At 34.1% G+C, this 16,623-nt stretch overlaps 1 protein-coding gene across 3 annotated transcripts in view; it reads right to left on the reverse strand.

Moving 5' to 3' along the window:
- SOS2 (SOS Ras/Rho guanine nucleotide exchange factor 2) overlaps positions 1–16,623 on the reverse strand; it is an 80,020-nt gene that overhangs the window by 45,433 nt on the left and 17,964 nt on the right. For all 3 annotated transcript variants that reach the window (XM_040620876.1, XM_040620875.1, XM_040620877.1), the window contains exons 2-6: positions 11,735–11,860; positions 8,935–9,066; positions 7,463–7,627; positions 3,854–4,057; positions 1,161–1,304 (exon numbers count right to left, since the gene is read on the reverse strand). In XM_040620876.1, coding sequence (XP_040476810.1) covers positions 1,161–1,304; positions 3,854–4,057; positions 7,463–7,627; positions 8,935–9,066; positions 11,735–11,860 — 771 coding nt within the window. The remainder of the gene's footprint in view (positions 1–1,160; positions 1,305–3,853; positions 4,058–7,462; positions 7,628–8,934; positions 9,067–11,734; positions 11,861–16,623) is intronic.

Genomic DNA, 16,623 nt, shown 5'->3' on the forward strand with positions numbered 1-16,623 from the left:
AATTTGGCAAAATGCTTTAAGGTTCTAAAAATTTCCTCGTCTTTAATAATAAAATTCCACTTCATAATTTCACTTCTAGGAATACATCCTAAAAGAATTATTAGACTATGAAGACAATATAAATGTATTTCTTGCAATAACAAAAATGGAAGCAACCTACATGTTTATTAATAGTAAAGTTAAAATATGTTATGGTGTCTCCATATAACATGGTACTAATTCAGACTTCAAAAACAGTGTTGAAGGACAAGTGAGGGTGGATGGGTGAAATAGGTAAAGGGGATTAGAGGCACAAACTTCTAGTGAGTAAATCACAGGGATGAAAAGTACAGCATAGGTAATATATATTGTCAACAATATCATAATAATGTTTGTATGGTGACAGATGGTAAGAACACATATGGCAGTAAACACTGTATAATGTACAGAATTGTTGAATTTCTGAGTTACACACCTGAAACTAATATAACATTGTATGTCAACTAAACTTCAACTTATATATTAAAAAATTGTGTGGAAGTCTATTTATTAACATGGAAAATGTTCATGATACATTGAGAACAGAAGAAAATAGTAACAGTCTATTTTTGTAAATAAACAGGTTTGTATCTGTATGTAGAAAAATATTTTTAAGGATTAAATAATATATGTTGTAAGGATAAGTTATCTCTGGGTGTTGCAAAATTGAGCGATTATCACTTTATTTATATTTGCCTCTATTTTTCTGAATATTTTTACAATGAGCTACATTATTTTTATAACCATCACTTAAAAGACAAAATGATTTCCACCTTGGAAAAGAATTAAAATATAAACCTCCTTTTCAATTTTTGGAAATTAAGACCAAAATCTACAAAAGCTACATAACTATGGTCAATAAAATTTATTTTCTTTCACTTTAAATGCACGTGCCATTAAAAGAATCCTAAATGTTACTACTCAACCAACTTTCATTATAAATATTACCATAAATACACTATAAAATAAGTGTCACTAAAAATACAGACAATGTAATTTTAGTTTGGTACTAGTTCAACCTTAAGTATTATTTTATAGCAGTCAGCAATGTCCTCTAATTTTCACAGAGAATATTTTACTAAATTTTTTAATACACTATTCAGGACTGTAATGAGAATTATAAAGTAGTTTTGTAAACTTACTTCTGCCAAATCTTCAAAACAGCTGCCCGCTAACGGATGAGGACTGCTTTCATCAGTCATTTCAACTGTGTCTTCAATCAAACCTAAAAGTTTCACAGTTAATTCATGTATATCTGAAATGTTACTGAAAATCCTGTCAATATCCTGAAAAAAAGAAAAGTTAAGACATGTGAGGTTGAAATTTTGTTTAAAAATTACTAAACATAAGTAATATAAGTATTAAGGGTACATTTTCATCCAATTGCATACTAATATATTCCAAGACATATAATATATTGTATAACAAAGCAAAAGTCATCAGAAGGGGGAATGAAGCATGAGAGACTATGGACTCTGAGAAACAAACGGAGGGCTTCAGAGGGGAGGTGGGTGGGGGAATGGGATAGGTTGGTGATGGGTAGTAAGGAGGGCACGTACTGCATGGTGCACTGGGTGTTACACGCAACTAATGAATCATCGAACTTCACATCAAAAACCAGTGATGTACTGTATGGTGACTAACATAATATAATAAAAAAATATTATTAAAAAAAGACATATTTTTCCCCTTTAGAAAAAAAATAAAAAAATAAAAATAAAAAGCTAGTTAACAATAAAAGCTGGGTTCAAAATGAAGACCTGACTTCTAATCCAAATACAATCCAGTTTCACAACTTGTGGCCTGTCTCCTGAATTTGAGGAGGAATTAGTAAGACTTCATTCAAGCTTCCACTGTTTTCCATTGAATTGTTAAGTCTTCTGGACACAAACAGACTATATGACTGATTGTGCAGGTTATGGCCAACTATCATTTACTCTTCCATTTTGAAATGGAAACACTATACGCTGTGGAACCTGACAGACCCGAGCGTGGATCTTGGTCCCACACTTGTTAGATAAATGACTCTGGATTAGGTCACTTAGTATGTTTCAGGCACTATTACAAGTACTTGACATGTAATCTCATAACAGCCTTATTAGATAGGTACTATCATCATCCTCATTTTTGCAAATGAGGAAACCAGCTCAGAGCAGTTAAGTAATTTGCTCAAGTTCACATGGCTGGCATATTAATATCTATCTACCCTCATAAGGTTCTTAGGATTAAATGAGATGATTTCTATGAACTGCTCCTGGCATATATTAGGTCCTCCACAAATGTGAGCTTTTTGAAGACAAAGGAATAGGGCCTAAAGGAGTAAATTAAGATTAGTTTTAAGTCACTCATTCCTTTATCAAATGTTTGCTGAGTACTATGCCCCAATCTCAGATGGTCTTTACCTCAAAAATTTACATCTTCTGAGACTAAAACATACAGTAGAAGAAAAAATACAGTAAATATAGTGAATCCATATCTAAATGCTAAAAGCTTAAAAAGATTCACAGATATAGAGAAAGAGAAAAAAAGGAATTCTTTTCTCTTGACCCTTCAGTATCCTAATAGAAATTTTCTATCGAATCAGCACTATCAATGAGTAGATACCCCCAAATAATTAATTCATGAGGAAAGAAAACTAATGGGACACAAAAAAGGCAAAGAAGATAAAATAAGCTACCAACACCTGTTAGGTTTTTATTCTTAGATAGAACCAATTATACTGTGGTATAAAAGAACTCAAGTTCAAGTTCAACCTCTGTAACTCACTTACCAAGTCATAATCATTTTGTGTCAATTTCCTCATCTCAGTAAGGTAAAGATGATAATACCTGTCTTATCTATCTCAGAGCAGTGTTATAAGGGTCACATAAAATAGATAGTACTTTGAAAATGACAAAACGTGATTACTTAAATCAGTATGTCCAGTGGGAGTTGCTTTAAACATTAAACTAAACATAAGTACCAAAAAAAAAAAAAAAAAAAAAAAAAAAAAAAAAAAGGATAGAAGCCAACTAAAAAACCTTACATTATCACTGAAACTCATGCTTTTGGAAAAGAATCAAAGACTCTAAATCACTTCCTAATCTTAAACACTTAGCCAGCTGTGTCTGCACATTCACTCATGTAATAGTTATTTGGGGGAGGAAGTCAGGAGGTAGAAAAAAGGCTGAGTATTTAAAGTGAAGGGCAGACACATAGACATCTAAAGAAAAATAAATCATGGGATAAAGGAAGGAAAGAAAAAAAAACTTTTTAAAAAAGACAGTATTTGTCTAGCTGTATTCCTTAAGTTGACTTTAGAAGCTACAAAGGTTTAAAAAAAAAAAAAAAAAAGAAAAAAAAAAGGACCAGGCTCCCATCCTATTCCCACCACTTCTACCCCATTTTCCAACAGAGTAGCTCTGCCTTTGTTTATGTGGCACTCTGCATAAACTTGTTTCTTAAAAAGTTCCATTGTTAAAACTTTAAACCACTGCCTTAAAGTACTTACCAAAAGACATGAAAAAGTATTAAGTCTTTCTTTTCTAGACCATACATGTTTTTCACTATGTTCAAACAAATGACTATAAACCTCAAATCCTGCATAGCAGAGAGATTTCATTGCCGCGTAGTCCCCCTTTCTAGTCAGGGCAGCTGTGTGCACTTGTGTCTAACCTTCACTGTCACTGCCCTTACTGTAGAACAATTCGCATATTTTAAAAACTATCAATACTACATAATAGAATAGTTTTGTTTTATACACTCATAAAGTATAAAAAGAAAGTTCCAATTTATGATTTTAAGCTGCTATTTAACTTTTGGGGTACAAAGAATTTCAAACCAAAAAGGTACTTACAGAAGGTTTAAACAGCTTTCTGTCAGAAAGAAAGGCTTCTCGAAACACTTTAATGATCATATTTAGTTCCCGTAGATACTGCCTTTCTTCTGCAATTTCGGTTCTGACAAGGTCATAGTAGTTTAATTCACCTGAAGAACGAGGCTCGTCTTCACAGAGAGAAACCAAACCTATGTCATCCTGATCAAACATGTCCATCAAAACCTGACAGATATAAATCAATAATGTAGAAACTTATTTTCCATACTTTCATAAAATGGTCTCAAGGTACTTAGAATTAAAACATTGAACAATGACAGCTGTGTGCATTACAAGCTAATTTATATAAGAAAATTCAAATAAGAGAAATATGAAAAGTTGAAGGGAAAAAACAAATAAAATTGGATATGCAAAGATAAATATTTATGGAAATAAGATCGACCTAACAGTGAAATATATGTGTGTATTCATATATACGTGTGTATATACATACATACACACACATAAACACACATATATAATAGCAAAAAGAGCATACCTTTGAAGGACAACAATCTGAGCCAAAATCCTGGTTCAACCACTTACTCACCTGTGATTACAGACAAGTTATTTATTCTTTTGAAAGCAGATTCCTTCTATGTAAAATGTAATTGATGAAAAAATTCAATGAGGTAGTGTACATAAAATGCATACTGCTATATCTGGCATTCAAAATGGTAGTAGTTCCTTGTCCTATTGTAAGGAAAGCCATATCCACTTGGAGAAAAATAAAAGGATACTCTTGTAGAAGCACATGATAGAGAATAGTGTGATGTTTTCTAATGCATATTTACTATACCAGCAACTGTTATTAAGAATTAAAGAAGGTGCCTATCCCACTGCAGGAAGAGAGGACTGTTAGGAGATTGGTTACATACAGGATAAGAGATCAAATAAGAAAATATATTAAGAAAAATGGGAGCCAGATTTCTCACTGTCAGAGAAGGCAGTTACAAATATGAACAAGGGGGGCTAAAATGAACCCTGTGGTATTAGTTTTGGATTGATCTGTGAATTCATATAAAGACAGACAATTCTTTTTTGGTAGACATACGGTAGTTCTTGAGTTAGAAGCATAAGCCTGAAAGAATGGTAAAGCAGCAGATTTCCCAAAATTGTTCTACCCACTCAGAAATAGGTAAATAAAATACTATCTTCAAAGCAGAACTGAATTACCACCTGCCTTATAGGCCCACCCCCACCTAAATGTAGGTCGGTGCTAATAGATCACCTGTGCTGGAAAATAAACAACTTGTCCAAGTACACACCTGTATTAGTTTTCTCGGGCTGCCATAACAACAAAAACATACATAAATAAATAAAGATATGTATGTATACATATCATGTATACACACACTCACTCCCCAAATCTGGCTTCTAGAGACCAGAACATGTACACTCTAATAGCAGTGAGCTTATCTAGCACCCAGATCTTGGTTTCTAAATACCATTCTCCACTAAAAGGAACCTGGAGTTTTTAGAAAATGACTAATCCCAGGCTTGAGCAGCATGTAAAAAAAAGTTGAACCTGGAACATTTGTCAAAAGAAAGTGTTCAAAGAATGATACAGACAGAGAAGCCAACTTGAAGGAGCTCCCACTGGCCAGATCTGGGACAATTTGAATTATCAAAACAAGTAATGAGATAATGGATAGCATATTAAATAAGAATCCACAAGTCTATATTAAAATAAACAAATAAATTTCAAGTGCAATGAGGAACAAGATATTCACAATCTCAAAATATTTTACAAAATGTGTATTCATTACAAAAGGGAAAATAGTACTTCAAGGCAGAGAAGCCTGGAAAACAATCCCTTAATCAAGTGATCAAAAGGAACGTCAGCAGTAATGGGACACATCAAAATTATGTGCCATGTGAGAAATGCAATGAAAAGAGTACAGCATTACTTCTATGATATTCCTGGTCAAAGATCCATAACCTGAATCTAATACAGAGACAATATCAGAAAAAATTAAAGTAAGGGACTTTTTCTTTTTTTAAGTAGGCTCCACGCCCAGTGTAGAGCCCAATGTGGGGCTTGGACTCACGACCCTGAGATCAAGACTTTAGCCAAAATCAAGAGGCAGATGCTTAATCAACTGAGCCACCCAGGAGCCCCAGTAAGGGACATTTCAAACAATAACTAGTTGTAATCCTCAAAATTATCAAGGCCACAAAAGTTAAAGAATTATGAGGAACTATTCCAGACTGAAAGATACATGACTAATTCTGGACTGGATCATTTTGCTATAAAGGACATCACTGGGACAACTGGCAAAACTTGAACGGTGCCTGAAAATTAGATAGTATAATGTATCAAAGTTAATTTCCTGGATTTTGACTGTCATACCATGGGTATGCAGAAGAATGTTTTTGTTTGTAAATTATGTTGGCAACTTACTCTCAAGCGGTTTAGGGCACAGGAGAGTACCTTTTATTGTACCTGCAACTTTTCTAAAGTCTGAGATAGAAAAAAAAATTTTTTTTAAAGTATGTAATCGTAATTTTAGAAGTCAAAATAGAAATATCAAGGAATTTCTACTACAAAATTCAAGTGAAAAATCATTTTTGAGACCAAGGCAGACTAGAGCAGATCTCAACCATAACTGTGTATCAGAATCACCTGGATGCTTTCAAAATATACTGAGGCTTAGAGTCCTAACCCAGGCCAAGTAAATCAAAACCTCCGGGAGTCAGATGCAGGCATCAGTATTCTTTCTGGTAATTCTGATGTACAAAGTAGAGAACCACTGGCATGTGCCAAGTTCTAGGGGTCATTCAGCCTTAGTGGTCTAGTTTAGGCGTCTTCTCTATGAAGTGTTCCTGGTCTCCCCCATGACAGCGGTGACCACTTTCTCTACTGCAACTTTGGCTTATAATAGTTTTTAATCATACTGTGCTGCAATTATTATTTTTTTACAATATTTTTATTTCCCACTAAAATAAATTCCTTCTTACACAGGGACTGCTGTCTTGTTCAGTGCTGTATCATTAATGCTCAGGACAGTGACTGGCACATTGACAGATGCCCAAATATGTTGATTTAAAAAGTAAAAAAAATATATTTTTTTTAAAAAGTAAAAAGGAAAGAAAAGGAAGAGAAAGGAAAATAAAAAGATTCAGTCTCTTCCCCCAGAAGCTTACAGCCAGGAAGCAACAAGGTAACTAACAAAAAAAGTATCAGAATGAAGAAACACTGGTATTGCAGTCTTTTGGTCTCTACCTGTACCCCACTACTCTGTGAAACCAAAGTATACTTTTCAAAATTACTTATACTTAAAAGTACCTGAACACTCTGTATATATTTTCTTTCTAAAAAGATAAAATTCAAACTATTTTTCTGAAATTGGTTTGAGGCTTTGGATGTTTTTTTCTTGTAGGTAAAAGATTCTTGATGGGGGGGGGGAGATTCCCATCCTCTCATATGCTGAAAATATCATGGTTTGTCTAAAATGCCAACATTTTTCTGTCTTCCAATACCAGGAATTATAAAAATTACTAATATAAACATGTATAAAAAAGACAGACGTAGAGGTGACATACAGTCACTACTATTCAAGTTAAGTTTAAATATCTTTTAACACTTACCTTATCTGCACACATTGACACTTTAATGTCCTGCTGAGATATTTCATAATGTCGGATATTAAAAACATAATTACCAGCCAACTTCAAAATATCAGCTGAGATATACTCTAGCACAGCCACAATATATAGGGATACATGATAGTCCACTTTGTACCCTAAAACTTCCTGTGGAAAGAATGAACAATTTAATTCCAAAAAATGGCACTGGCAAGTATCAATTAAACACTTAAAAATTTTATCCAACATTCTTGCTTACAAAGAACTTTCTATAAACCAAATGTCTAAAGTTACAGGTACCAAAGGATATAGAATGAGCCACTGGTCCCAGTATCAAGGGCTTTTTAAAGAGACATCTGATCTAACAAATCTGCGTTTAGTATCAAGGAAGAAGAGATTATTGATTTTAATATAGAAATCTTGGCCAGGACTTCACTGAAAACCTCTTAATTAATACATTACCCAAAACCCATTTGACAAGTATCTGCTATCTTCAAGGACCTATAACCAATATCCCTAAATGACAGTGGTTTGTACTGAGGGAGGATGTGTGCATATGAGTGGGGAATTAGGGGAAGTCTTGAAATTGCTACCAAGGGGGATTCAAATCTACATACATCAGGTATTTTCTATAGATGAAATAATATTCCCTAGCCTATTTTTCCAATGTATATAAAAAATATCTGTAATACAAATTAATTTAAAAACAGTTCTGAACTCACCATAGCTTTTGACTACATATATATATTTTTTTACGATTTTATTTATTTGATAGAAAGCAGGACAACGAGTGAGAAAGCACGTGCGGGGGGAGGGGCAGAGGGAAAGGGAGAAGCAGAGCAGGGAGTCTGATGCGGCACTCAGTCCCAGGACCCTGAGATCATGACCTGAGCTGAAGGCAGACACTTAACCGACTGAGCCACCCAGGCTCAATATATAGTTGTTTTTTTTTAATTTGTTTTGTTTTAAGGTTTTTTCATTTATTCATTTGTGAGAGAGACAGAGAGAGCACAACCAGGGGGAGAGGTAGAGGGAGAGGAAGAAGCAGACTCCCTGCTGAACTGGGAGCCGACATGGGGCTCGATCCTAAGACCTGGAGATCACAACCAGAGCCAAAGGCAAATGCTCAAACATCTAAGCCTCAAGGCACCCCGGGACAATATATATTTAACAAGAGGCTGAGAATCAGTCAGGGGTAGTACTCAACAGAAGATACCACAAAGATGTATTACTGCTTATTGATAACTTTTAATGTTATTTGAAAGGAAATCTGATTTTATCAGAGTATATTTATTTTTATTTGTATACACATTAAGAAATATATATATGTATATATGTACACGCACAAGTACACACACGCACACACTACCACAGACCATGCTATATAAATACTGTATGAATACTCCAATACATTATGAAGTATTATTCATGATAAGGAACTTCCCAATGTTTATTTTATTTTATTTTTTTACTACCTTCAATGAAGGATGGATTTTGTCCACAGGCAGTAAGAGAGGATTTCTTCGTTTTCGTTTTTCTATGGCAGATTGTGCATCAGCAATAGCCCATTTATCAATTGGATGAGGAAAGGTCTTTTGAACACGTTCCTGTTCAGATCACAGCAGTACTGTTGTTAATAGAAGTGTTCATAACTAGAAAATTCATACAAAACTAAATTTTATCATCTTTAATGCTAGCAGATAATAGTGACATAATATGTTCTGATTCCTGTAGTTAACTAATTTTTTTTTTAAAAAGGATCAACAGGACTCTCAAGATTTTTCCACATAATTCCCATGATTAAACAGAAAGCTTTAAGCATAAGCTTAATTAAGATGGAATGAGAACTAGGAAAAAGTAACATTAGGAGAGATTAAAACCGGCATGAAATACTCACCAGTGATTTTACAATAAAGTTCGTAGGGTTAAAAATCTTTACCTAGCAGAAGTTGCTAACTCATTAATAATTATTATGCATCACTCTCCTTTTGCTAACCCTAGAGCTTAAAATATAGAGAAGAATTTTATTTTTTTAAAAGATTTTATTTATTTGACAGAGAGAGAGACAGCCAGTGGGAGAGGGAGCACAAGCAGGGGGAGTGGGAGAGGAAGAAGCAGGCTCCCAGCGGAGGAGCCTGATGCGGGGCTCGATCCCAGAATGCCGGGGATCACGCCCTGAGCTGAAGGCAGATGCTTAACAACTGAGCCACCCAGGCGCCCCATGAATTTTAAAAAGAAGAGATGTCATGTACCTCTTTAAAGGATCAAGTGGGTGACAAAGCTCAGATTGGCTTAAGGAAATACATCTCTTGGCAAAAACAATCTAAGCCTTTTAGGTTACTATTATGGTTCATCTAATCTAAAATTTAACCAGTGGTTGGCATGAATAATGAGAACTAATGATAAGTGAATCAAACTCCAATTTTTAGTGGGACTTCCTGATTTTTAAAATTATGCTCTCATCTTTTAGCATATTTAGCTATTGAGAAGTATGCTTTTTTTATACTTAATGTCTTAGAGCTGACAGTAGGGAAACAAATGCTTTAATTCCAAGAGTCCCTAAAAATCTTAATAGCTCAATTATTCCAAATTAAGATTTTCCTTCATACTGGAAGTTGTTGCTTTATTATACAAACAATTTTCAAAAGAAAGGTGATGTAAGCAGTATAGTACAAAAGCAATTTTTTGAAAGCTGTATCAATAGGTATTTCTAAAAACCTAAAAATACTCCCATCTAACTGAGCCAAAACAAATATTTTAGCACTAACTCACACAATTTTTTAGAGGTGTGTCTGTGTATTAATCAAACAGTAAATATCCTTAGGTTTTTACTAGTCCTTTATTGAAGCAGTATTTATATGCAGTACAATGCACAGACCTTAAGTGTACAATTCAATGTTTTGAAAAATGCTTACACCTGTGTAACCACCACTTTCATAAAGATATAGAATATTTTTATCATCTCACTCTCCACCCCTCATAGGCAGCCACCTTTCTGATTTCTATCACCATTAATTTTAGCTGTTTCTGAACTTCATATAAATGTATCATACCATATGTACTCTCTGAGGTCTGGCTTTTTTTGTTCTATAAAATGTCCATAAATTATAGCCACGTTATCACACATATCAATAGTTCATTCTTTATTTTATTACTGAGTAGTAGTCCATTTTATAAATCAACCACAATCTGTTTATTCATTTTCTTGTTGATAGAAATTTGAGTTGTTACCAATTTTTGGCTGTTATGAATACAACTGCTTGTACATTCATGCATAAGTCTCTTTGTGAACATATATTGTCATTTCTCTAGGTTAAACACTTAGGAGTAAAACTGCTGGGTCACAGGCTAGATATACTGTATATTTAACTTTATAAGAAACTGCCAAACAATTTTCCAAAGTGATTATACCATTTTACACTCCCACTAGCAATGCATAAGAGTTCTAGTTATGCTACATCGCATTTGGTGTTATTAGTCTTCAATTCTGTCCCTTGAGAAGGGTGTGAAATGGTATCTCAATATGGTTTTAATGTCTATTTCCCTGTGACTTAGAGCTTGAAGGGCACCTGGCTGTCTCAGTGAGTGGAGCACGCAACTCTTGATCTCGGGTTGTGAGTTTGAGCCCCATGCTGGGTGTAGAAATTACTTAAAAAAAAAATGAAAGAAAGAAAAAAAAAGAACTTGAGCACTTTTCATGAGCCTATTGATCAATACCATATCTTCTTTCTATGAAGTGTCTGTTTAAGACTTTTGCCCATTTGGGGGAGGAAGGGGTCTTTTTATTTTTGATTTGTAGGAGTTTCATTTTGGATACAAATCCTTTGTAAGGAATATATATCACAAACATTTTCTCCTGGTTTGTGACTTAAACCTTTTCATTTTCTCATTAATACTGTGTTTTGAGTCCTCTGTAAAAAAAAATTTGGTTAACCCCAGGTTAAGTAGATATTCTCCTGCATTCTCATCTAAAACTTTATAGTTTCAGCTTTTATGCTTAAGACTATGAGCCATCTTGAATTAATCCTTAGGTGAAATAGGTTTCAAGGGTTTTCCTCTCATAAATTTGTTCGGTTATTTTAGCACTTTTCTTGCTGAAACACTTTCCTTTCCCCATTGACTTGCCTTGGTATCTTTGTTGAACTCAGCACATATTCCACATATGATTTCAACGGTTTTAGTTTCCATCATGATTAGAATGATATAGATTTAGATTAAAAAAATTAATTTGTACAATGGTTCAGTGACTTTTTGAAATATCAAAATAGTTTTTACCTCCACATCTTGAACAGTCCTTGGTTGAGCCATGCATAATTTATTAAGCAGCTGAAAAATCAGCTCTTCAATATAATACAGAGACTCTTCATTAGCTGAGAGATTGGGATGTACTTGCTCCTGAACCTTAAAAAAAAAAAAAAGTTCTCAGTTAAAGTACAGGCAAAAATAACTATGACAGAGCTCAGAGAATCTTATTTATAATTAACATTTTACTAGAATAGTTATTCAAATACAGACATAAGAAAAAAAGTGGAGGGAAAACCCACCTCTAATTGTTGGTCTCTGTAAACTTTTCTTAACCCACAGAGCAGAAAGTAATAGAATACTTAAATAGTCTAAGACCTACCTTTGGGGAAAAAAACCAAAAAAACAAACAAAAAACCCTACAGATTTTAATATAGAATATTTTAATTATCCAGTTCAAAATAGCTACTAATTTCCATTATGGTTTTCTCTCTGACTTTCAGAATTTAGAAGTATATTTCTTAATTTCTAAACATATGGCATTTTTTTTAAGTTCTCTTTTTTACTGATTTCTAGAATAATCTCATTGTGGTCAGAAAACATACTTTCTAGGAGTTCAATTTTTTGAAATTTTTTGAGACTTGCTTTTATAGCTCATACGGCTTCACTGACAAACTCAAACATTTAAGAAAGAAACTGGAAGAAGAACAAAATAGACTTCCCAACTTATTGTGAGACTAGCCTTGATATAAAAATTCAAAAAAAGATGAAAATTATAAGCCATTTTTACTAATCAGCCTAGAAATAAAAGCCTAAGTAAAATATCAACTAAATTCAATAATACATTTAAAAAACATGTGACCAACCAAGCGGGTTTATCCCAGGAATGTAAAGTTGATTTAATGTTGGAAAATCAAGCAAAGTAATTCACCCGGCTAACAGATGAAAAAAGAAAATTTAATATGATAATATCAATGATTTAGGGAAAAAAGGCATCTAAAAAACTCAACATTCATTCAAATAAAATCTCCTAGTGAACTTAATTTAGTAAAAGGATATCTACCAAAACAAAAAACAAACAAAAAAAAACCTATAATAAACATAATCAATGGTGAAATACTGAAAGCTTTCTTTTTGATATCAGGAAAAAGGCAAGGATACTCGTTCTATCATTTCTATTCCACATTGTACTGGAGGTCCCGGATAGTGAAGTCCAGAAAGAAAAAGAAATAAAAGCGTAAGAATTAGAAAGGAAGAGATTTACAGATGATCTGATTGCCCACTATGATAATTAATTTTATGTGTCAATTAGCCTGGGCCACAGGATGCCCAGACATTTGGTTAAACATTATTTCTGAGTGTATCTATGAGGGTTTCTGAGTAAAATTAACATTTGAATTGGTATACTGAGTAAAGCAGACTGCCCTCCCCAGTGTGAGTGGACCCGCTGAATAAGAAAGGCTGAGTAAGAAAGAATTCTTTCTCTCTGCCAGTCTTTGAGCCAGGATTTTGGTCTTCTGCCATGAACTAGGACTTGGACTAGGGCTATATCACCAGGTCTCCTGGGTCTCCAGGCTTACTGACTGCAGATTTTGGACTTCTCTACCTTTTTCAGAGAGAGACACAGAGGAAGAGAAAGAGAAAGTATGTATGTGTGTTTCTGCTTCTTTGGAGACACCAGACTCATATACCCATGAAGGAAAATAAAAATATTATACAGATAAGTTATTTTTTAAAAGATTTTATTTATTTATTTGACAGAAAGAGTGTGCATGAGCAGGGGGAAGGGCAGAGGGAGCGGAAGAGAGAGACTCTCAAGCAGACTCTGCTCTGAGCGCAGAGCCTGAGGCAGGTTTAATTCCACAACCCTGAGATCATGACCTGAACTGAAATCAAGAGTTGGCCACTTAAACCAACATGCCCAGGCACCCCAAATTATTTTAATTCATAAAAAATAAAATTTTATTTCTGTGGAACACAACAAAGATGAAAAATAAAAATCTTAAATAATATCATTTACAATGGAATAAAAAATATGTACCTCGAAACACACCTTAACAAAAGAAGTACAAGACCCTTGGGGAGAAAACTATAGACTCTGAGAGGAATTAAAGATCCAAATAAATGAAATATAATAGCATGTTCATGAATTATCAGACTTAATATTATAAAGATATCAATTCTCAAACTGATCCACAGAGTTAAAATCACAGTCAAAACCAAAAATTGTGTTTGCTGAAACTGACAAGATAATTTCAAAACTTATATGGAGGGGTTCCTGGGTGGCTCAATCGGTTAAGTGTCTGCCTTTGGCTCAAGTCACGATCCCAGAGTCTTGGGATTGAGTCCTGCATCGGGCTCCCTGCTCAGCAGAGAGTCTGCTTCTCCCTCTCCCTCTGCTGTTCCCCCTGCTTGTGCTTGCTCTCTGTCAAACAAATAAAATCTTAAAAAAAAAAAAAAAAAAAACCAAAAAACTTATATGGAAATGCAAATGGCTAAGAAAATCAGCCACTTAAAAGAAGTGAAAGTACTTGCTGTAATTGTTACTGGGATTTTATTACAAAGCTACAGTAAGAATGTGATAATGTTATAACGACAAACAGATGAATCGCAGAGAAGAGAGAATATAAACAAGCCCATAAATATACAGACCCTTGATTTACAACAAAGGTGGTACTACAGGGTATGAGGATGAGGTCATGGGAAGTCGGGGAAGCATATAAATAGTGAACAACTGGATACCCATACGGAGAAGAATGAAACTCAACTCCGATTCACACTTTACACAAACAACAATTCTAGTTGGATATTTTAGAACTATTCCATAAAGACCTAATAAATTGTGAATATAAAACAAGATAGAGTCTTCATGATCTCGGGATAGGAAAGGATTTCCTAAACAAGACCAAAAATTACTATCCATAAAAGAAAGGACTGATAAACACAACTTTAAATTAAAAATTAAAACTTACGTTCAAGACCTTTAAGGAAGTAAAAAGACAAGTTAGCACTGGAGAAGATTTATGTAACACATAAAACAAAAGGGCTCATATCCAGAACATATAAAGAACTCCTAGAAATTCAGCAGAAAAAAAAATGATAAAAATCTCAATACTAGCCACATATGGCTACTGAGCACCTAAAATGTACCTCTACTGAAATAAAATGGGCTTTAAGTGTAAAATACATGCCAGATATCAAAGATTTAGTATTTAAAAAGAATGTCAAATATCTCAATGTTTATACTGATTATATGCTAAAATGATTAGATTTAGGATAAATAAAATATATTATTAAAATAGATTTCATAAGTTTCTTCTTACTCTTTTAATGTGGCTATGAGAAAATTTAAAATTACATATGTGACTTACATTATGTATCTATCAGCACTGTTCTAGAGAAATAAGCACACAGGTTTACTAAAAGACATGTACAAGAAGGCTCCTACGTAACATTATTACTTAGTGATACCTTCCAACTAAAAACTCAAGTATCTATTAAGAGTGGAATAAATTGTAGCATATTCATACAGTGTAATACAGGAAGAAAAATAAAATGTGGCTACAATTTGGAAATAATGTTGGCAGAAAGAAGCCAGATAAGAATAAATACGATGGAATTCCACTTCAAGATCAGACAAAATTAAGCTGTAACGTTTAGGGACACATGTTTAAATGGTAAAACTATAAAAGAAAAAGCAAGGCAGTGATTACCATAAAAGTGGTTACCTTCTGGAGATTTCTATTGAGAAAAATGCTGAATAAGTGTTCCTTAAATTGTATATTTATGTTTTATGCATTTTTGATTACTACTTCACCACAAATAAGTTTAAAAAGTTGGAGAATCATCTAGCAAACAGAAAATCGAAGGATAAAATTACAATAAAGTAAGTCAAAAGGGCCCTGCTAGTCCCCAGCTAATAAATGAAGTTAAAATGCAGAACCCTGGAGACAAAGAGAATACCCTACAAGCTTAGGGTGAAGGGAAGAAGTGGGTCATATACAAAGTAGACATTGGACTAGTTCCAGACTTCAACCATAACACTAGAAGCTAGAAGACAGATTTCCAACTTAGAATAAGATCCTAACAAACTATTAATAAAATGTCACGGTAAAATGAAGACATGCTTAGACATAACAGGTCAAAAATTTTTATCTCCCATGCACCCTTTCTCATTAAGCTTTTATAGTTTGTACCACAGTAAAACAAGAGTATAAATCAAGAGAAAAATATGGTATATAAGAAATGAAGGAATCGATACAGAAAAAAAGGCCAAAGGAGTACCCAGGATAAAGTGAAGGGAAATTATGAGAGATGTACAACAGCCATAAGGTCACCAGTCCAGACTAAAGATCAGAAGACTCTGGGAGAAACTGTCTCAAGAAGATGAAATTGACGGGTGCCTGACTGGCTCAGTTGAAGATCTTGCAACTTTTTTTTTTTTTTTACAATTTCTCAATTTATTTTAGAGAGATAGGGAGAGCATGAGCAGGAGGGGCAGAGGAGAGGGAGAGAGAATTTCAAGCAGACTCTGCACTGAGCACAGAGCCCACAGGAGGCTTGATCTCACAACCCTGATCTCATGCGCCCCAACCACGTGACTCTTGATCTCATCAGGGTCATGAGTTCAAGCCCCACATTGGATGTAGAGACTACTAAAACAAATAAACAAAAACTTTAAAAAAGATTAAATTGATAAGAGCATCTGAAGGATCTAAAAATCTTTTTTCTTTTACTTGATAAGAATTTTTAAAATTATTTACATATAATGTATTGTTTCAGGGGTACAGGTCTGTGATTGATCAGTCTTACACATTACACAGCGCTCACCACAACACATACCCTCCCCAATGTCCATCAAGCCAGCCATCCGCTACCTCCCACTCTCCTCCCCTCCAGCAATCCTCAGTTTGTTTCCTGAG

This window comes from Ursus maritimus, unplaced genomic scaffold (assembly GCF_017311325.1).
Source record: "Ursus maritimus isolate PB19 unplaced genomic scaffold, ASM1731132v1 scaffold_36, whole genome shotgun sequence".
Lineage (NCBI taxonomy): Eukaryota > Metazoa > Chordata > Mammalia > Carnivora > Ursidae > Ursus > Ursus maritimus.